This window comes from Ambystoma mexicanum, chromosome 10 (genome assembly GCF_040938575.1).
Source record: "Ambystoma mexicanum isolate Mex_15411 chromosome 10, UKY_AmexF1_1, whole genome shotgun sequence".
In the NCBI taxonomy this organism is placed as follows: domain Eukaryota; kingdom Metazoa; phylum Chordata; class Amphibia; order Caudata; family Ambystomatidae; genus Ambystoma; species Ambystoma mexicanum.
In genome coordinates, this window is record NC_090932.1 from 1,009,122,276 (window position 1) to 1,009,145,244 (window position 22,969).

The 22,969-nt window shown below is 47.2% G+C and overlaps 1 protein-coding gene across 1 annotated transcript in view; it reads right to left on the minus strand.

The window, feature by feature from the left end:
- PSMD2 (proteasome 26S subunit ubiquitin receptor, non-ATPase 2) overlaps positions 1 to 22,969 on the minus strand; it is a 674,802-nt gene that overhangs the window by 509,247 nt on the left and 142,586 nt on the right. The window contains exons 7-8 of the mRNA XM_069618807.1: positions 12,111 to 12,255; positions 11,431 to 11,491 (exon numbers count right to left, since the gene is read on the minus strand). Coding sequence (XP_069474908.1) covers positions 11,431 to 11,491; positions 12,111 to 12,255 — 206 coding nt within the window. The remainder of the gene's footprint in view (positions 1 to 11,430; positions 11,492 to 12,110; positions 12,256 to 22,969) is intronic.

Genomic DNA, 22,969 nt, shown 5'->3' on the forward strand with positions numbered 1-22,969 from the left:
AGGGAGAGGAACACCAGCATTGAGTGTGTCGTCTTTAAGTCAGACCTCCTGAGCTAAAGGAAGATCCTCATGAAGCAGGACTGACCAATCCTGAACCACCTCAGAGTGCTGGACCCCAGATGTGAGGAAAGTCCATTAAGGTATCTGAGAACCACAGTGGTTCAATTTGCGAGTCGCGAGAAGCAGAAACCGCAAAGTGCCGCTGATCTGAAGTTTGTCCATTGCTGCTGACGATCTTGAATTCATAGTGCAGGAGTCCACCGATGTCCTCCCTCTTGTCCCCAAGACTGAGGCGCAGGAATAACAGGATCTGCAGACCTATACAGGAACAGAAGCCAGCTGGAACAAATTTCTTCCAACTAAAGGTCCTGAGAAAATGAAGGGGACTTGCATCTTATTGTGTAGCCTTGCTAGTTCTCAATTGAGATTGGTCTTGGTTGCTTTTTCAGAGTTGCTTGTAGCTTTGCCCTCACTAGCATCCCTGCTTGTGACCCTACAGTGATTCCAATTTTATATAAAGATTTCTAAAAACATTATACAAGACCTTTTATTCACCTGCAAGAAGTATTTCAGCTCACCTACACTTTTGCTCAATTAACATTGGCTGTCCTAACTCCCTGAAATACTCTTCTTACCTCCGACTGTGTGCTTTGCCTTTCCCCCAGGAAAGGGTTAATTTACTTTGCATTGGAGGGTTTAAAAAGTACTTACCTGCTTAAGAATTTGTTAACCATTGTTTTTTTCCTCATCATCCCCTTTTGACACCAACCTTAGTGTTGCTCTAAATGTACCAGTGATAAATAACTAGGACACTGTGGACATTAAGTCACCTCAGGGTGTAGGAACAATCTGTGTGCTATCCCAAATGGGTATTTACTGATTTAAAGAAAATGTGTGTATTTTGAAGTATATTTTTGTGTTACATATATACTGTTCCCTTCTAAAAGAAGGCTTAGTCAACTGACTTAAATTAATTAATAATTGTTTAATCAAGAACCTTGAGTGTAAGTGTTTGGATATGTGTCACTGTGTAATAACCCTACAGCTCACATTGACCCCTCTTGAGATAAGCCCTGCTGCTCAGTCACTACCAACTTGTATAGTACAGTCAAATACTAAAGGTTGGGATAACTACTGCCAAGAGGCCAAGGCTGGTGCAGTCCCCCACAGGGTACTACATACAATCCAGCCCTCCACTCCCCAAGAATCTGATTTGCTCCCCACTTTTCTATTCCCTTGTTGCTTGTAGATCCCTTGTTGCCAATTGCCTGCCCTCCCTGGTAAGCTCCCTGCTACATTTTGCTATTTATCTCACACTACAAATAATAACAAACCCCACTTAAGATGTCTTGCGTTACAAAATGAAATCGGGATAAGAAACAAAAGTTGAGAAAAACTCCATGTACCAGCAGCCTTCAGGACTGATCAGTGCCCCAAAACAAATGAATGGAGTAGGTGATTGTGGCTAAAAAGTCCTACTAAGCCAAACACCTGCCACAATACTATTTTTTTTAAAAATAAATAAAAAACCCGCAGAAAAAGTGAGGGGGAGGAAGATCAGTATACTCGCTCTCTAAACCCCCATCTGTTACCTGGAGATGCAAACAGCAAACATGATCTTTTCAGTCTGGTCATTAACGCGAGTCTCACAATTAGCTTTCACAAGGAACAAGTTACTTACCTGTAACTGTGTTCTCCAGCATGGGTCTGGCATGGATTCACATGCTCATGAACAGTGCATAATTTGTAAAAAAATAAGTGCCAGTGCCCAAAGAATATTGGCCCCATAATGCCTGGCGCGGTGCTGCCCTCAGCGCAGGCGCAGCGGCCGCGCTAGTACAGCGCTAGGCTTACCTTGATCAGCCCATCACCAGCCCATCACACTGCTGCTGCTCTATGTCACATGTTTGGCGCTGCAGCAACTGCTGGCACAGGCTGGTAGTAAATACACAACTAAGACATGCTCCTCCTGTAACTGCACCTCAATGCCCCCACGGGCAGTGTGAGCGCTTTAAAAATGCAAATAAATAAAAAATCTCTGTTTCAGTCACTGTTGCACTGTATTTGTCTCTACCCCTTCTGCCCATCTGACAGTCTGTTAAAGTACACCAAGTATTGTTAATCGGTTACCTCCAGGAAGAGCACCTTCCCCTCAGCCCGTTCTTCAGTCACTTCATCCAGGTGCTTTGTGTAATCAATTTACTCTCAAGCCCTCATCAGTCATCTCATAAATGCACCCCCCTTCACCCTTCCTTCAAGCATGAGCATGGTGTTGTATAACTTGGAAAAAGTCATTTCTGCAAGAAATTGTTGTGAAATCAACGGCCTGTGCTACTTCTGCTTTAGGGCCTCTTTCCCCCTTAACACATTAAAAAACGAAATATGTTTTGTCACCCAATATTCAGGAGTCAGAGGAGAATGCATATTTGGATATCTCCTTCCCACTGACATGTTCTTGACATACTTCACTAAACTGCAGGGTGTAACAGACACCCACCTCCCTATCTGAGGATTGCATGTGATTGCATTCGGAGCACATGCTCGGAGCGTATTGTACCCTGATTAAGGGGCCACATCTGGTGTATAAACACCACATCAAGATAGAAAACATGTGCTGGAATTATGTAAAAAAGTGACAGCAAAAGATGTTTGAGAATTATACACAAATACTCAACTAGTGCTTTTATTTATGATGACAGATTAGTGGGCACGTGCACCATGTGTATCCCCGTCTAGTTTCCATGGGTGTATCTTTAAGCCTGAAATGGCATTTCAGAAGTTTGACTTTGCATGGGCTTTTCTCACGAAGTGCAGCCGGTTCGGTTTCGGCCCAATATGTGTACAGTTCCGGGTCCCCTCGCTGAATCTCGTTTGTGAACTAATGAGGCTGATAACATTAAAAGGAAGAACGGAAACACCCAGGCACAAATTCACATTTCATGTTTCGCTTAGATGAATGCTATCCAGGGTCGGACTGGGACATACAATTGTCTCGAGTCGGGCTCAGCACCAATGAAAAAGTGGCCAAAGTTGCAAACGACAATTCATTCCTTTTGTGACAGACACTAGTGGGACCACGTTGCCGACCGTGCCCCGCTCGGTCCTGGGCTTTGCCCTGCCTTGCCTCAATCACTTAGGCTACCTTCCGTGGGGCCACCACTGCCACAGCCATGCTGAGCCTGATGACAAAAATAGGTGCGCGGCGCAGGGGCCCCATGGAAGGTAAGATTTTAAAAGAAAACATATTTGGGCGGCTGGGGCCCTTCACTTTCGAAGTGGTGGGCCACAGCTGCCACCCAAAATAAGTAATTTCTTTTAAAACCTACCTTCCGTTGGGCGGGGGACCCGGCCACACGGAAGGTCAGGTTTTCAAAGAAAAAAGTAAAAAACATACTTTTGGGCACAATCCATGGGCCTGGCCGCCCGCGGCAGCCCCTGGTCACAGAAATTGGCCTGGGCCTGGCACTGACTGCAGTCAGCAGCACACTGCACACCGGTCACACAGACAGAAGCCCGGGCGCGGACAGGCCCCGGGTGGGGTCCTGACTCCTGGGCAGTCAGGACACCACCAGGGGACTTGCCTGATCACTTGACTGCGACAGGCTCAGGCTGCACTGCCTGCAACAAGTGACTTACCTGCTTTGCCGGCTGGTACTTGGTCTCCCGTCGGACCTCAGGGTTGGGGGGGTGGGGGGAAGGCGGGTGCGCACACTGGCACCCGCACAAATGATAAAGCAGGCAGAGGGGGGGGGGGGGCCAGGAAGCAACTAGGCCACACCACGCAGTGCAGCAGGGCAGGCTCTCTCCCTCTCACAAATCAGGACCGATGACGTCATGCTTCGACACCTTCACTTCACAGTAACTCGTGAAATCAAGGTGGCGCCGCGCTGCCTCCTGTGGCAACAACACGTCACCATGTAATTTCACTGGCTCAGAAGAACAGCCAATGAAAACTGCACATTCTGTGTTACTATACAGAATGCATCAAATACTGCAAAGTAACAACAGAATGGTAGTTTTCATTGGCTGTTGTTTGTAACAGTTTGTTGTTCATTGTTATTGCTGGCCCCTCTCCCAGGCCCAGCCAGCCATGGCCTGCAACCTGCAAGCACGAGAGAGATCGAGATCAGAATGACAAATCCCAATGATTTATAATCGAAGCAAAGCGAAGTGGAAGAACAAACAAAGCAATTGCACGTGCGCTGGCCCCGCATGAGTTCCGGTGCCCAAAAAAGAGTGCCGGTGTTGGGCACCGGCAACCAACCCCTCAAATTAAGCACTGCTCATGAATATTCCCCGTTATCAGGCTGGGAATCGTCGGTAAAGAAAAAAATCCGTATCAGTTTCGTTTCTGATCTGTCTTTCTTAGTAGTAGCCAATCACTTGTCTCTGGGTCATACTGTCCCCAGCCAATGACTGCCCTCTCCCTAAGCCCCGCCCCTGGCAGCCATCCTCAGATTTGGTAGCACGTAAAGTGGCAGTAGGACCAAGAGAAAAGCCGCAGAGGGGTAGGAGGGAGGGTTCGCATGTGAATCCATGCCAGACCCATGCTGGAGAAGAACAGTTACAGGTAAGTAACTTGTTCCTTCTCCAGCATGGGGTCTGGCATGGATTCACATGCTCATGAATATAAGAATACATAGCAGTACACACATGCACAACCACGGGAGGTGGCAAGGCTCAACATTAAGCATTACATAAAAATCAACATTAAGCATCTCTTACCTCCTCACCAGTCTCACCTTAAGCGAACAGGTTGCGCAGCACTGCCTGGCCGACTCTGGACTCCTCCCTGGAATACTGGTCGATGCAGTAGAATCTTGTGAAGGTGTGCGTCGACCACCACACGTAGCAGTGCTGCAGATGTCCAGCAGGGGCACACCAGACAAGAACCCCGTGGTAGCATCGATCGCTCTGGTCGAATGGGCTCTCGGACGGCTGGGCAATGGTCGGTTTGCCAACCGATGAGTGCATGATGCAGCGGAGAGCCATCTGGAAATGGAAGCCTTCGAGAGAGCCTTCCCTTGGTTCACAGGTCCAAAGTTCACAAACAGCTGTGATGTCTTCCGAAAACTCTTAGTTCGGTCCACGTAGAATTTCAGCGCTCTAGCTACAACCAGCGAGTGCAAAGTTCTCTCGGCCAGCGACGAAGGCGACAGGAAAAAGACTGGTAACACCAAGGGCTCGTTGAGATGCAAGTCCGACGGCACCTTGGGCATGAAGGAGGGGTGCGTCGTGGAAAGGACGGGTTTCCTCGTGGAAAGGCAAGTATGGAAGCTTGCAGGATAGGGCCTAAATCTCTCCCACGCGTCGTGCAGAGGTGATGGCCACAAGGAACGCTGTCTTCCACAACAGGTACTTCAACAGAGCCGAATACAAGGCCTCGAATGGCGGGCCCATGAGCCTGGTCAGCACCACGTTGAGCTCCCACGCCGGGGCTGGAGCCTTCACCGGCAGGAACGATTGAAACAGTCCTTTCATAAACTCCTTCACCAGGCGATGAGACCACAGGGACGACCGTCCTGCAGTTCTGGTATATCGGGAACTCGCTGCCAGATGTATCTTGATGGAAGCATGAGCTAGTCCAGCTTTGGCCAGCGACAGCAAGTATGGTAGCACTTGAGGGGCTTTAATCCGTAGAGGGTTAATCTTCTGTGCACGGCACCAGACAGAAAACCTCCTCCACTTGTGTCCGTAGCACTTGAGGATGCCCTGGCCTTTGCAAGAACCTCTGCAGTCAGCCGGGATATCGTACCCTCCAAACTCTAGTGCTGCAGGAGCCAGGCCTGCAAGTTCAGCGACTCCGGGTCTTGAAGAATGGCGCCTCCTACTCTGGAGAGAAGATCTGCGTCCGTCGACAGTGACTGGTGGAGACGCTGACAAGTCCAGAAGGTCCGGGAACCAGATCGGTCTTGGCCACCTTGGTGCGACGAGGATCATCCTGCACCGGACCTCTTGATGAGCCTGAGCACCAACGGCAACGGAGGGAACGCATACATGGCCACCAGGTTGACTGAAGTGGCTACTTTTTCCCCGCTAGCATGCAAATGGGTTTTGTCATTTCTCAGCAACCGAGTTAGCAGAGTCTTCCAAGGCAACGCTGAATCTGAGCCGATTCTTACTACCTGTGGTGTCCCGCAGGGTGCCTGCACCTCTCCCTGCTTTTACAATATATTTACGGCTCCCCTGTTCGCAATGTTAGACCATGAGAATATTATATTTACCAACTATGCGGATGACACTCAATGCGTCATCCCGCTTCTCGGGTCTCACAGACTGGATGAAATTGCCATTAATAAAGTCTTCACTATAATTGAAACCTGGATGGTTCATAACAAGCTGGCACTAAACAAATCCAAGACCGAACTATTGGTAGTTGGCTCACCGCATACCATTATTAAACTTGGCTCACAGTACGACAATTTCCAGCTGGGTGATGAATCCATCAAACCTTTGAAAAAAGTAAAAACTCTAGGAGTAACCTTTGATCAACATCTGTCGATGAAACAGCATGTTAGTAGTATTGTTTCTTCCTGTGCATACTACATTAAACTTTTAACACATCTAAGGCCTCTCATTTCTCAGGATAATGCAGAAACTATTGCGAGAGCAATAGTAGGCTCTAAAATAGACTACTGCTCGAGCCTTCTTATGGGAAATAACAAATCTGAAAGTAACAGGCTACAAATCTGTCAAAATGGGGCTATTAGAGCCGTTATGAAACTCAAACACAGAGATCATGTTACTCTAGCGAGACGTGAGCTGCGCTGGTTGCCTGTGGCCGCTAGAGTTCTATTTCATACCCTGACTATTGTCCATAAGTGCAGATCTGGGAAAATGCCGGGCTACTTACAACAACTATTACCCATAAGAATCAATACAAGAGCACTTAGGTCCAATGACTTGTTCCTCTTATCTGAACCTAAGTGCAACACTGTCAGAGCAACCGATTCAGCCTTCTTCTCTGCTGGTCCCAGAGCTTGGAATGCTCTGCCGCTGGAGCTAAGATCGATCGAATCTTTAGAAATCTTTTAAAAAAGACTAAAGACATATCTATACCATTAAACGACCTTTTGCCTGTGATATTCTCACTCGGCCCTGCTTCATGACACAGTCTTTTGTTTTTCTGTTTTATGTGTTTTGTAGTGCCCTTACGCCTTCGGGTTCATGGCCGCGCTATACAAATATATTAAAGTAAAGTAAAGGAACAGGCCGTCCCAGGAGAACGAGAAAGCATCACCCATGCTCCTCGGCTGGGGGAACCTACTGGCGAACCTCTGGCACTTGGAGTTTGTCACCGTCGCAAACAGGTCAATTTGGGGGTTGCCCCATCGCCGGAAGAGTTGATCCGCTTGATCCTGGCGTAGTTCCCACTCGTGGCACGAGCGCAGCTCCCTGCTGAGTGAGTCGGCGATGGTGTTTTTTATCCCTGCTAGATGAAAAGGTACCAGAAACATCCCCTGGGCAACAGCCCAGTGTCACAGATCCTGGGCTTCCTTGGACCGGGCTGGGGAATCTGGTTCCTCCCTGCTTCCGGATGTAGAACATTGTGGTGGTGTTGTCAGTGAAGATCCTCACCACTTTGCCCTTGAGGGACGGGAGGAATGACTTGAGGGCCCAGAACACAGCTCAGAGCTCCAGTATGTTGATGTGGAGCGGCCTCTCCTCCGGGAGCCACAGGCCTCTCGCGTGAAGATCTCCGGTGTGCGCTCCCCACCCCTCCAGGGAGGCATCCGTCGTCACCGTCACCTGGTGTGCTGGGGTCTGAAAGTCTGTGCCCGCCGCGAGAGGCGCGCGGGTGCCCCACCAACGAATTGCTTGGCGGAATACTTTGTTGAGCGAGATCTTGTCCTCGAAGCTGCCAGTCGCTTGCATCCAACGGGCGTCGAGGAACTCCTGCAGAGGGAGCATCCGAAGCAGGCGCACCAGATAGATGCAAGAGGACATCATGCCGAGAAGGGACTTGATGGACCTCACTCTGGCCACGTCCGTGGCCAGCAGACGCTGTACCTTGCCCAGGCGAGGCCAATCGAGCCGCTGTATCGAGCTTGGCTCCCAGAAACAGCGTGACCTGCGACAGAACCAGGTGGGATTTGGGGAAGTTGATGGAGAATCCCAGGTTCGTGAGCAGCCGGACGGTCTTTGCTCTGTGTTCGATGCAGAGTTCCCTTGTCCCTTTTCGGATGAGCCATTCGTACAGGTAGCGGGTAGACGTGGATCCCCTGCACGCGCAGCCGCTCCGCCACTGGTGCTAGGCACTTTGTGAACACCCTGGGCGCTGACTTTAATCCGAACGGGAGAGCCTTGGACTGGTAGTGCCGCCCTTGGACTACAAACCCGAGAAACTTTCGGTGTCCTTTTAGGATGGGGGATGTGAAAGTACGCATCCTCCAAATCCAACAACGATAGGAAGTCGCCTTCCTCCAGCTGGTCCAGCACGTGTTGGAGGGTGACCATCCGGAACTTCTGTGCCTTGATGTATTTGTTTAGCCGATGGGACGCCAACCTCTTGTCTTCTCCCTGACGAGGAAGTATCTTGAGTATACTCCGGAGCCCCGGAGCCTCTTTGGGAACGAGCTCGATGGCTCCTTTCTTGAGCATCGCCCTTAGCTCTAACAGCAGTTGAGGGACGTGGTTTTCCTTCCTGGCCACTGGAGGAATTCGGGGGCACTTCTTTAGAAATTCCAGAGTGTGCCCGTGGGCGAGGGCATCCAGCACCCAACGGTCGGTGGAGATGGACTCCCACACGCTGACGAACTTCGCCAGCCGGCTTCCCACCGGGGTGCTTCCGTGGGGGCCCGACCCAACGGCCGGTGCAGTCTTGCTTGGAAGCAGCCTTGCCTCCTTGGCCTCCCTGGTGACGACGGCGAGATCCGCCTGACTTGCCTCGTCCCCTGTAGGCTTCTTGCGACGAGGAGCGGGCCGCCTGACAGTAGGTCGAGGAGCCACCTCCGAATCCTTTGGAGGCACCTTGCTTACCTCCGGAGTTCCGAAAGGGCGGCCGCCGTTGCTGCAGAACTCCCAAGGCCCGAGTCGTCTGTCGGTCTCGATGGCCTGCAGTGACTCATCCACTGTCTTTCCAAACAGATTGTTCCCGTCAAAGGGCATGTCCAAAACCTTGGCTTGCACGTCCTGGCAGATATCCGTCGCCTTGAGCCACCCCCGAAGGCAAACGCTGTTGCCCAACTAGCGGAAACCGGTGTCGGCAATGTCCGTTGCCACAGTTATGGCGTGGTCCAACGCCACCTCACCCTCCTGTAGGATCGCCAGGGCCACTGCCCTCTTGTCGTCCGGGAGGAAGCGCAACAGGGGTGCGATCTTGTACCACAATTCCCTGTCGTAGCGGGCCACAATCGCTAGGGCGTTGGCCACCTTAATCGTCGTCGTTGACGAGAGGACTCCTCGTCCCATGGCATCCAGCTTCTTTACCTGGCCGTCCGGTGGGGAAGTTGAAGATGAAGCCGATGCGCCCACCCCCTGCTTTCTTCTTGGCCGCTGCTGAGACGACCGAATCCGGGGTCGGTTGTGCCCTAAGGCAGAATGGCATCGGGGACCCAGTACTTCTTCTCGTACCAGTCCCTCTTGGCAGGTGTCATGGACTGGTTCTGGAGGAGGGCAAGTCCCTCATCCCAGATGCCATCCAGCAACGGCACTGCGAGGACCTTCTTCCTCTTGGCCTTGCGGCGTTGGTAGAGGAAGTCTTCCTTCTTCTCTTCGGGGCAGAGCTGAAAAAGCTCAGATGCCCTGGCAATCATGGCGTGGAAGGAGCCAATCTCGTCGGGCAGGGGATGCCCGAGGAATCAGAGACGGGAGGTCAGTCCCGTCAACACCGCCATCGTCATCCATCCCCGTCGTGGCCGTGTCTGTTCCTGTGTCGTCCCTCGGGACCGAGGAAGGCAACAAAGGCTGAGAAGGCCGTGAGGGCTGAAGGGGCACTGGATGAATTCTCCGTGCATAAAGCTTGGATTGCCGTCAAAATGGCTGCCGAGTTGTCCTGCGGCTCGGGCTGCGACGGGTGGGATGGTTGCTCCTCATCCAGGGGAACCTAGTCGTCGTTGCCACCCTCGCTCTCGTCGTCCCCCTCGTCGGGATTCCTCCTGTGGGACCGGGCCTCTTCCAAATTTTTGATCAGTTCCTCCTCAGAGGTTGTGTCCGTGTCCGTAATGGCCACCGCCCTCACTCCCCCCCCCTCTTTTTCCACTGGGGTCTTCACGGGGGTCTTCGGAGGCAGGGAAACTCTGGGCCCCCGAGGTCGCCTCCACTGGGATAGCCTTCACAGGCTTTGCCAGGGCCGCAGCGACTCCCTCGATAGAGGCCTTAGCCGTGTTAATCAAGGCCTTCACCACCTTGGGCGCGCTTGAGGTCTTGACCTTCGGGGGAGTGTCACCGCCTCGCTCCACCTCGGCCAGTTCCTTCGAGATCGACCGGGGCCTCTCCAGAAGCTTAGCCGGGTTCTCGGATTTTCTCTTCCGAGCCAGAGCGTTGGCTCGTGGTTGATGGCGTCGGTGAAGGTGCGCCCTGCCTGGCAGCCGAGGAGCCCGACCGTTCGGCGCGCCCGGTGCCCGCTGACTCGCGGTGCTTTTCCTTCTGTTGGGCCCCCGTCCCCGGGGCACCCTCACAGGACTTAGAAGACCACTCTGATTTCTTCTCACCCGCTAGGCTCTTGCATTCCAGCCAGTTGGAGAGACTGATCCGACGATCCCTTATAGTACGATCCGACACGTTCATGCGAAACGCACAGTCCTTCTCCACGTGCGTTTTGTCCTCGTGGAGGCAGTAAAGGCATTTCGAATGCTCGTCCTCCTTGAACACATCTTGTAGGTTACATCCAGGGCAGATCCTGAACAGTTTGCCGGGAGTCGAGCTTCCCTTCTACTGGGCCATGTTTTTCTCGTCCGCGGGGTAGGCCTCAGAAACTTCTGGAATCCTCCAAGAAGCGTAATTCGATGAAAACTTCACCCTTGAGGGGCTTAGATAAATCCGAAACGGGTCCCCGTTGATCTGAAGTAGAAACGGTGGAGCTTGAGACTCGATTAAACCGAGAAATGAGATCAATCCCTTTAAAAAAGCGCAAAACGCAGTAAAAGCTCGAGAGCTATAGCATGAGGACTCCCAACACTTGAACGTGCGGTAAAAATCTGAGGATGGCTGCCAGGGGCGGGGCTTAGGGAGAGGGCAGTCATTGGCTGGGGACAGTATGACCCAGAGACCAGTGATTGGTTACTGGTAAGAAAGACAGATCAGAAATGAAACTGATACGGATACGGATACAGATTTTTTCTTTACCAAGGATTCCCAGCCCGACGACAGGGAATATTCATGAGCATGCGAATCCATGCCAGACCTCATGCTGGAGAAACTACAATTACCCAAGTATACCAACATCGAAAACAAATTAAAAAAAATTGTGTGTGAACGTTTTTCACTTACGATTGTTTTCCAGATGAGTTTTATAGATATCGTCCGGGACTTTGGGTTCCATAATATCCAACTGCGGAAAAAAAAATTGGACCATAAACTCCCAAAAAACATGGTGTTCTTTCGAATGACTGCATGCACACACTGGTCAATGCATTTTTGGCCCAAACTCTACAGTGATCCATTATTAATTCTTGCAATCCCAAGCATTTAACCAAAACCTTTCTCCATAATTCAGGCCCAACCTCTACTGCAACTCAAACCATTTCCGACACGCTTAATTAATATCGAGCCTTAACCAAAATTTACATTTCTGAATGCCCAACTGACACCAGTCATGTCTAACTATCCAAGTGAATGGACTTCTACCACCAGAGCCAACCATCTCCATGCATGAACGCCACCATCAAACAACCACTGCTATACATCTGGTGCATCACACTACAATGACCATTCAACTCACATCTTTTACAACGTCATTAGTTTGGGATAGCCTCTTGTAATCCCAACACCACCCACAAAACTCTTTCCCAATCATACAATACATCTTAGTAAACATGTGCCAGCACCACTAACCATACATTATTAGTTTGCATGTTAACTGTCTAGTTGTGGGTAGCATCTTACAAGGCTGCACCATTCTCTAATGTGCGGGCAAGCTCAGGCATCCAGGTCCGGCCAGCCTAACTCACCTCACGAGCAAGGGCAAGGAAATTACTGTTCAGCTGGACATTAGACATAATTTCTGTTAAATCTTCATATTCCTCCACATCCTCGTTCAGTTCCAGGAACACCCCATGTCGACCTAGCATGAATGCCATTTGCTTCTGTACCACCCTGCAAGACCAGCCACAAGAATTACAAATCTGCCCAGACAGTACTTTTAAGCAAACATCTATTATAGTTTACATCATCTCATACAACAAAAAGAAGCTGTAGAGAGATCTATGCCAAACACATGTAATCCAGGAGCTAATTAGGGGCGGGTGCATTATACCAAACGTTAAATATATTCAACTTTCAAAACTCATTTAGGCCACAGTTGTACATTTCGTAAGATATATGCACTAACTTGGCGGGCGGTTTTAAGAAAAAAAAAAATGTTTGAGTAAACTTTTTGGAGTGAAATTCTCTCCACCTGTGAGTCCCCCGTCACCGATTCCCCTCAGTAAGTGCGAACATTTTCCCACAATCACCTAGTCGTTATAAATATATCATACTCTGTAATTGGTCCCTCTTTTTTTGTACTTTAAGTTATGCCTTCCTCCATGTTTTCTGGCATCTACCTTTTACTATTGAAGCACACAGCCCTTTCTGTGCAGTGTCACTGTAAGCTCCTTGAGCTTTGCTTTTTATTTTACCTGGGTTAACTATAGTTACCAGGGAAGGGAGACACCCTATTGACCCTGCTGTTTTTTATTTTGTGAGCTCCACACAACCCACCTTATGTGGAGTGCTGAGGGGAAACAGTCTCCCTATTCTCACTGTTCCATTAACTTTTATTTGCTGTTACAAGTTAATCTGACAGGCTGGTGGCAGTGTACCTTTTTGCATGACTGTTTGTGGCCTTACAACAGGCTGCTCGGTAAGAGACTATGCAGTCCAATTGGTGTGGGACTACACAAGACATCTCTTGTTATCAAGTAACCCACAATTTAATATAGGCCTGTACTACACAGGTTGATGGTGTCACTGAGCAACCAGGCTTATCTTAAGAATGGGGGGTAATGCAAGATGTAGAGCTGTACAATGAAATCAGTAAAGACAGGTATCCAAGCAAACACTTACACACTTAAAGTTATAGTATACATATTTATTTATATATACACACTGCTATTTAAAGCACTCTTTAAAAAGCAGCAAATAGTAACATTAATCCCAAGTTAGGATTCAATTCAATAAGAAGAATAAAGCAGGTGAGTAAGGTTTCATATGTTATACATTTCCAGCACAGAATGTTGTCATTTGAGGTCAACAACACTTATTTTGTATCACCTTTACAGTATTGAGTTATAAGGAGGGAAAGGTTTTAGTTAGATTACAACAGACTTTGTATTTAGAAAAACAGTTCGATTCTCCCAGAAGGGTGTAGGCTTCCTTTTATCCCAGCAATAACAGTGTTCAACAAGTAAAACCTTTATGGGTACAAGCAGTGCCAAAGCCAATAGGTTGAGAAGGGGGCCTTTAGGGAGCAAGGACAGCCAAAGTCAATGGGCTAGTACAAAGTTCTGATGCTCCCTTCTTAGAAAATGTTTGTGCAAAGTCAGTAGTTCAAATAGAAAATCACACTCAAGAGGAGTCACCTTGAAGAAGCACAAGCTGAAAGGCCAGTGCAAGCGAGTTGAGGTCAACTCTAAAGAAGGTAAAACAGCACTCCCTAAAGTAGGACGACCCATAACTCCACAACTGGCAAAAGGTTGATGTACCCAAGCCTTACAGTACCTGTGAGCTGAAGAATTTGTTCCAGCTGGATGCCTACTTGTTGCAGTGCAGCAGACCCTTGTTCCTGGTCCTTGGTTGTGGTGAAGAAAATGACGACGTCTGGCGGGCTCCTGTGGCAGCACTCGAGGGACAGACTCGGCAGCAATGGCTTCTCCCTCATTCAGCAGCACGTTGTGGTTTTCTCAGCGAAACAGCTCAACGAACAGCTCTGGTTAGAAGTTACTGGATCCCTCGGTCCTGGAATCTGGTGAGGGGACTCTGGGTGAAGATTGTCCTGCTTCTGTGGGGTCCTCTGGATGCCCACGAAGTTTTGGTCAGATTCGCACTTCCGAAGACAATGCACAAGATGATTGTCGGGGGTCCTTGGGTATTGGGATTCTGCAGCCTTGGAAAGTCGCAGCAAGTCGGGAGTTTATCTTGAGGCTAGTTGGTCCCATCAGCCCAAGGGAGGAAGTCGTCCCGTGCAGGCCTTCCCAGTCAAAACGAACATGGGGTCAGAACAGCTGCAAGGCTTCACCGGGCACTTCACGGTCCAGGAGGGTGCTGCTGGCGTGTCTTCACATCTTTGTCGGATGTTGTCTTCCATTGGTCGATTCTGCCTCTAGTCCCAAAAACCTTGCCTTTTAAATAAATTCCCATTGCTTCACAGCCCTAGGCTGTCAATCACCCAGCAGGGTGGCTGTCCTCCAAGACAGCCAGCCGCCAATCGGAACTGGTTTCACTCATCCACACCTAGAGACAGAAATTTTCGGGACGCTGAAGCCCACCAAAGGCAAAATGCACAAAGGACTCAAAACCGATTCTAACAGAGTAAAAGCCCATAAAGAACTAACTGACAAGAAACGGCGAAAAAAGAAGACTGGGCCATGTTGGAAAAATGGTCACCCTCGGGTGCTGTACTGAAGCTGAGGATTCAGCCTGGAGATACATGGCACAAGATAGTAAAGAAGGAACCACTGCCACCAGCCATTCCAGTGAGTTAGTGTAACAGAATATTATATGAGGAGTGGGATAACAGTTACTATGTACCCCCCCCCCCAGCACTGCACATCGGGTGGTGCGTGCTGGACCCACAAAAGAAAAAGTAAAACCGGGGTCATCTTACTATTTGAGAACAGTAGTTCACCCAAGAAAATGTAGTTAAACATCAAGAGAAGTCCAAGGGACTTCTCAGTGACACTGCACAGAAGTTGCTGTGTATCACAATGCAAAAAGCAGATGCCTATGAAGTTTACCAGACTTCATGAAACAGCAAGAAACAAAAATCCTAGTAAGAAAAAACACATGGGAGAATGAGAAAAAAGTACCACTCACTCAGGAGTTAAAATTCAAAAGTCCCCCGAGTCCAGCAGAAGAGCTGGGGGTCTCGAAGGTTAAAGGGAATTGGCACAGAAATTTAAATTCTCCCCAACAGCTGTCTTCACAGCTGTGGTAAGTGACAAGGGTCAGCATTTGCCTAAAATGGTGGCTGTACTTTAAGCCTTGTTCATGGCGATTTGATTTTACTCAAGTCTTCTTCTACGTAGTGCCAAGAAAGATTCCTCTTTACTGCATCTTCCCTTTCATTTCTATGGAACACCAAATGTTTTGGTAACTTTTTATCATTGTATCTTACAATGCAGTACAATGGAGAACACTTTATTTTGCCCTAGACTACCACGCAGAGGATTTTTGGTTACTGTAGGTGGGCTAAAAAAAACAAACTGGTGGCAGCAGTGAATTTCCACAATTCTTTGGTGCATTTCACTTTAGCCTAAATGCATTTGGTATGGCCTTGTTTGGTCACTAGCCATAGTTATTAAGGCTAACACGAAAAGCACCAAAAGAATTGTAAAACGTCACTGCTGCCACCAGCTTGTCCATTTAGCACACTGAGTAACCAAAACTCCTTTGAGTGTTAGTCTATGTCAAAAACAAAAGTGCACACCATTGTACTGTATTGAAGATGCATTTTACAATGATAAGTTACCACAAGTGATAACAAGTTACTACAGTCGTAACAAAGTAACCAGACTAAGGGAAATAAAGTGTCCCAGTACAGACGGCCTGAAGGACATGTCAGTTTTCCCATAACAGATGGGAAAAAGACATTGTAGTGAAGCTTAGGGCTTCACTGCACTGTAAAAAGTACAGGTTACGATCAAAAATAAAAGTTAGGGGGTTCATAAAAATGGAAGGAAAGTTGCATTAAAGAAAAATCTTTCCTAACAGCTAGTGGGGCTGCTGCTCTTACCTGGCTTTTAGGATAAGAAGAGGACACCTGCACCCACTCTAGAGAGACCCTAAAAGAAACTGAAGGAGCCAAGACTCCTTTACAGGTACAAGACTTGCGAGGATACCGTGGAACCGTCGGAAAAAAGGCTTGGCGACAGACTTCAGCTACGGCCCTGGTAGAGCCCTGTCCTGTAAAAGATCTCCAGCAGTCCTACGAAGGAGCAGCAACCCTTTGAGTGGAGGGAACATTCATTAGACATCAGCTCGGAGTCCTATGAAGAAGAGCCTCCGGAAGTGCACCAGGAAGCCGTGTGGCTGACCAGCCGACGTGCTGAAGAAGTCGCTGTTCCGGATTGAGGCCTGGAACTCAAGGGGGGGTGGGTGAGGTGGTGGGGGGATGGAATCCTGAGCTTGTGCTACAAGACTTACCTCGGAGAAATGTTATGATCCTAGCATCAAGGGGAACCGGGAAAGGAGGAAAGGTCTGGCCGTGGCAAGTGAATTCCTTTGCATTGCTGTGCATCTGTAGCCCTCGTCCAAAACCACTTACCTGCGTCCATTCCTGTCGAGAGGGGTTCTGCATAGAGTTCTGCTGTAGTCTTCAACTGGGAGACCTTGCACCAGCATTAGACACAGACCGGAGAGCTTCTCGAACCTGCAACCCCTGGGAATTAAGGGCTGAGGAAGATAGTGGGAAAAGCAACCTTGGGCCTTCTTCAAACAACCTGTCAAGTCTCATGAAGAATCGGAGTACGGGGTGTGAGTTATAGCAATAATTACCCGCACCCCTAACTCCCTTTTTAAAAAAAAAATAACTTTTATAAAACCTAACACTTTGGCTTTGCCATTGCTTGTTCACACAAGCACTCCGAAAGTTGGGAACACGTTTGTTAGCTAGTTTAACTCATCCCCCCCGACACTTTGAACTGTTCACTGGACCCCAGAGACCCTAACTATTTTTTCCAGGTTCATAAACTGTGTGGAATGTTGCTAAACATTTGGGCAAAAGGCCCCATACATTTTAGGGATGAACATCTGAAGTTAGGGTTGATTCTCTGTGGACTTGTAGTGCTAATACTAATCTGTACCTTTCTTTTCAGGGGTTTGATATGCATTTTGCCCTGTTCCAGTAATTATACATATGTATGCAATTTTAGTGTTGCGTGATAATATTACCTCATTGTAGTCCTTTTTCACTGTTATTTGGCCATAAGTAAAGAAGTAGTTTCATACCCGTTTGTACAAGTGTGTTCCTTGACTGTTTTGCTGTGTGTGCTCATTGTGAACCCCTTTCAAGCTCACCACTCTCGAGACTTACCCTGGACCATTGGATTTGGGTTGATTGATCGTGACTGAATTGATCGAGGCAGAAAGTACCGTAAATGTTTTTTTTAAGAATGACAGGTTTGAAAAGGCACTGCAAACTTAATGAACAAATCACAAATTAAAAAGAAACACCTGTACCCCCCCCAACTGCCAGAAGCACCCCCCCCCATTTACCTTTCTTCCATCTCCCGCATTCACCTCTACTGGACGCTGCAGCGTCCATTCCATCCCCCCCAACGCGTGTCAGATCTGAGGCTGCAGGGTCCCTTTTTCTTCTTTTTGGGCTCGCCGCTTCCGATTTTGAGGAAGCAGGAGACACCCCCTGATGCCAACAATATCGGATCCCCGCAACCACCGCTCCACATGTGGAGTATTTTTGGCAGGGATCAAATGGTACTGGACGAAATCAGTCATTTGTACCATTCGATCTATTTTCTTTCCGAACAAATTGGGTATTTCCGACCACTCTCCTTGCTACCTTGAACTGGTTTGGCTACAGCACCCAGAGTTGTCCCTGTCACAATATAGGTTGGCCTTCTAGACATCTGTCCACCAGGCCACAGTATAGAAAATCAGTTCAAACACCTGCCAGAGTGGGGGAGGTCTTGATGGGTCTTTTGTTTTCGGTGGGATTCCCTTGAAATGCATGAAAGAACAGAAGTGGGGGAGGTAACCAAAACTCTCCTCATCTTTGTCCTGCAGTGTGCATTCATGGAACCAGTTTAAATTGGGAGGTTGGCTGTCCACCCGGGAGTCACTCCCCATATTTACATGAAAGGCTTGAATGGCGATTGGTGGGGCTTGGGTAAGATTCTCATAGCAATGACAAATCTTTCTGACCTGTACTTGTTGGAGCAGTTTTTCTGAAGTTCTACCAAACTTCATCAAAACCATTCAACTGAGACAGTACACTACTACTCTTGGTACAAGGCAGTACCACCTGAGTTCGTTGGTACCGTAGACAGAGCAGCCAGGATTATTTTAGGCGTGAGAGAGGGCTGTAGAATGAGTACAAATGAAATTGTAATAAAAATGGTCCAAAGAAACACTGAAACTCTATTTATTGGAAAAATAAAATGATTTAAATGCAAATAGGCCCAGATAAATAATGGGGGAAAGTAAGTACTATCACAGTATATAGAACTACAATTGTAAAAACACAACACTATGCTTGAAGGTGCACAGACCAGAGTATATAACCTAATTTGGAACACTGTTAGTCAAGATTGTATGCAGTACCCTTTGGGTGCTGTCCAACAACCCTGACCTCCTGTCAATAGGAAACCAACCTTTGGTATAAGTCTGTTCTACACAGGTTGGTGGTGTTGATCGATGATGTCCAGTCTTTAACACCACTGGCGCTTACCAGTTTTGTATGTTTAGACTACAGGTAAGCTGCTAACTGGGACTATGTCCTAAGACTGGTCAGGACTATGAACAAACTTTGAAAAAAATTGGAAGTCCCGAGTTGCGCTTTTATCTACATAAATATAATGGTACACTCGATTAGGAGCACAGCTTGATTGTTTATTAGTTAAGGATTCATGCTTATATCGAGAAAAACATTTTTGCTTCTCTGGTTGTTTTGAAATTAAAAGATGAAAAAAGAAAATGTCATTCAGTTGAATTCACTGGTTTTGTTGTATTGCAAAAAGTGATACTCTTGGGAAATAATACCTTGAGTTCAATAACTGAACCTCTTGGGTTCAGGTTTAATCTAAATGTCTGGACCTCGACACGTGTTTCCCCGCGTTTTTATGTCAAGCGGTTCTTCAGGTGGTGCAGTACTTGATGAAAAATGATTTTATATCCTATCAATTACATTAATGAATAGGTTCAATTCTCATTCTATTCTGTATTGGTTGAATTCCATTTGTTTCATGAATGAATAACCTGTAAAACAAGACAAAACCATGTTGTAGGGCCAAAATTCTAGGGTCATTAATAAAAGGTAAATTGGAAAAAGTTACACTTATAAATGATTGTTTCTTAACTAGTAGAAATGGTACTTGTTACAGGATGAGTTAGTAATGGTGATGTTTGAGAACAATAATTTGTATCTTATAATTATTGTCCAAATTAAATTATGGTCAATATTTCTCAATCAAAGGTGTTTTCTCAATCAAAGGTGTACTGATTGAAATAGATTGTTTATACCCGCATAATGTGCTTACCTATGAAGATTGGAGGTGTTGGTCTACGAGCGTTCAAATGGTTTGGTTGCCATTGAGGATTAAAAATGGCTGTTATTTATATTGTGCAATGACGTCATCGCGTTTACGTGTGCAATGACATCACGCACGTGCAGACGCCATTTTGGGACAAGATAGCATTCCCGGTAGTATTGACTCCTGCTTTCTAATGGTTGTCACGTTTTCAGATTTAATGTAGGGTTTATTTACTTTATAGATTCCCCAAAACTTGGTTTGTCTTGGTAGTCTTAAACTGCATATAACATAGTATTGTGCAAATTAGATTACCCTGATACAAACCCTTAGTGATCTAGAATGCTGAACTTCAATGACTATGATTATTATGTATTGTGTATAACATTAAACCACGATCAATATTATGAATAGAATAAACAGTCAGAATAAAGATGACATTTGTAGCAGATAAGTGTGCAAAGTATGGTTTCTTTCATAAACAAATGGCATAGTTCCAGGTCAGAATCGAGGCCTGAATGGCATGTGCCCATAGTACAGATCCATTTTGCTTCCCGTCAAATACACTTCAAAACACACACTCCTAATATTCTAAAATCAGTGAAGACCCTTTTGGGATGGCCCAGTCACAAACTACACCCTCAGGTGACTTCAATAACTAGGGTGCTGGGGACATTAATATCTTACTGTTGCATTTAGAATATTTTTAGAAATTCGTTAAAGGAAAAGGTTATTAGAACAAACAAGGGATCACAAATATTCTTAAGCAGGCAAATACTTTTAGATCCACTTAGCAGAGGCATTCAGTTATAACAGGTTAAGCCAAAGTCAATGGGCAAAATTATTTTATGGGCTGAAGACCTTCTGGTAAGTAGGAAAAGTCTTTGCACAATCTTTTAGAAGTCTTTGAAGAAAAGAAGAATCAATTTAGGGCCACAAGCTGTTCAGATCTGTGCGTAGTAGAATATGCAAGCAACTCTACAACAAGAGGTAACTTCTCTCAGACTTTACAGTACCTTTGTATTGAAGAAAAAGTGCAGCAGAGGACTTCTGTTCCTGTGCAGCTCTGCAGATCTCTGTTCCTGGGCCTCAGTCGTGGGGACAAGAGGGAGGACTTCTGGGGACGCCTGCAATGGGACAGTCACCGCTCGCAACCGGCAATCTTTCCAACAAGTGGCACTTCAGTGTTTCAGCTCCTTGCAACTACCACAAATAGCAAAACTGCGGTTCCTGGCTGTTGAGATGAACTTTCCTTGCTTCTGGGGTCCCGCACTCTGTTGAGGGGGCTGAGGCTCGGTCAGTCCTGCTTCCTGGGAGTCCGGAGGATCTTCGTGGAGCTCTTGGCCAACTTAAAAGCAACGCACACAATCTGGTGTTCCTTTACCAGGCTATTCGGTTTACAGCAGCAACTCGGTGGAAAGGCAACAAGCTCTGAGAAAATGTCCATGTGGCTTACTTTGGAGTTGATTAGTTCCACCAACTCAAGGGGAGAAGTCGTCCTTGCAGGGGTTTCTCTGTCGATATGAATTATGAGTTTCAGCACAGCAGCAGGGCTTCACCGGGCAAACCAATGGTCCAGGAGTTGAAGCAGGCGTCCTCTTCAAGTTCTTCTTCGGTTCCTTCATCCAGTGGTCGACTAAAGCCTCGCCTTTTATTCAGTTCTATCCCATTCATTCCAGCCTAGCTGTCAGTCACCCAGCACGGTGGCTGTCCTTGCCGGACAGTCAGCCGGTCAAATCACTACAGAGTGCATTTGGGTTTCCTAGGAAACTAAGCACAGGGAGTCTCGGGCACCTCCCTCACTTCGTGCCCCCACCAGACACCCTGGAACCAGAGGCAGCCTTCACTTGTGAATCCCGCCAAAGGCAAAGCGAACAAAGGGACCAAACCTGTTTTGCGTACAAAGTAAATCTCAAGAAGGCCCTTTCCACAAAGAAATGGCGAAAAAAGAAGACTGGACTATTTTGCCAAAAATTGCACCCTGGGGTGCTTTACTGCAGCTGCAAATTCAGCCGTGGTAAATGCACACCACGGTAGTTAAAATGCAACCACTGCCACCAGCCATTCAGTGAGGGAAGGGTAACATGAAAATATTACATGAGAAGCTAGACAAAGGGGATACTATGTTTGTTTGTTTATTTGGTATAGCGCAAAACCAAACCCAAGGGGTAGCTGGGCGCAGACAATAGAAGGATACTTGAGAACTTGGTTACAGGAAAAGATACAGTTATACAGTTCACATTAGTAACAAAGGTGCATGTACAAGAAAATGCAAGACTACAGTTCAAGCTAGTTAACCAGAAATCAATTCATCTGGTTGCAGTCATTTAAGGTTTCTGGAGCGGGTGGTAGTGGGACAGTCGAGCTAAGTGTCATTGGAACGTATCCAGGTGAGGACTTTCCGCCTGAAGCTAGGGTAAGGTTGGTCCATTCTGAGATCCATAGGGAGTTTGTACCAGGTTTACGCAGCTATGACTGGAAAACTGGAGCCGCCCGCTGTACTCTTTTTGTATCTGGGCACCACTAAGGTGTAGGCATTAGTCATTCTAGTGGGACGGTTTGAAGTTCTCTTGTTGACTCGGTTTACCAGGTAAGGGGGAGCTATATTGTTAAGGCAAGACATTTAGAGGTGAGGGAAAGTGTTTTGAGGGCAATCCTGTCTTTGATATTTAGCCAGTGGATATTTTTCCTAGAGGTGGAGATATGAGCTCTGTTAGGAATATTTAAAGCTACTCTAATAGCGTTATTTTGGAGAGTTTGGAGTTTATCAAGGATATACTTGTTAGATCCTGCATATAGAGCATTACAGTAATCCAGCTTGGATATGAGTGCATTAGCTAGTGTAATGCAGCTAGTCTCAGTTAGAAATGGTTTACATGCTCAGATCAATTTGCAAGTATATGCCGTGGAAGATGCTAGTGAGTTGGTTTGTTTCTTGAAAGTGAGCGCTGAGTCGAGATAGACCCCGAGGGTTTTGACTGCAGGCATCACTTTGATGACATTATTGTCAATGTTGAATGAGGTATAGTTTGGGTCAAGATTTTTGATGGCCAGCTCTGAGCCGAGGATCAGTAACTCAGTCTTGTCGTCGTTCAGGCAGAGGCCGTGAGATGCCATCCATGCCTGGATGAGGAGATATATCTTATTTACTATGTATGTAACCCCTCCAGCACCCTATTGTAAGATAGTGTGTACTGGTTCTAGAAATGTACAAATGTAAGTAAAGTCAATTTCACTTTACTGCTCTGGAAACAGTATTTTATCCCAGAGAAGGTATTCAAACCTTCGGGAAGTCTGAAAGACTTCCCTGTGCCACTGCACTGAAGGTGCTGTTTGACACAATGAAAACGATGATGCCTATGCAGTTTGTCAGTCTCCATAATCAAAAGAAACACAAAGTTCAG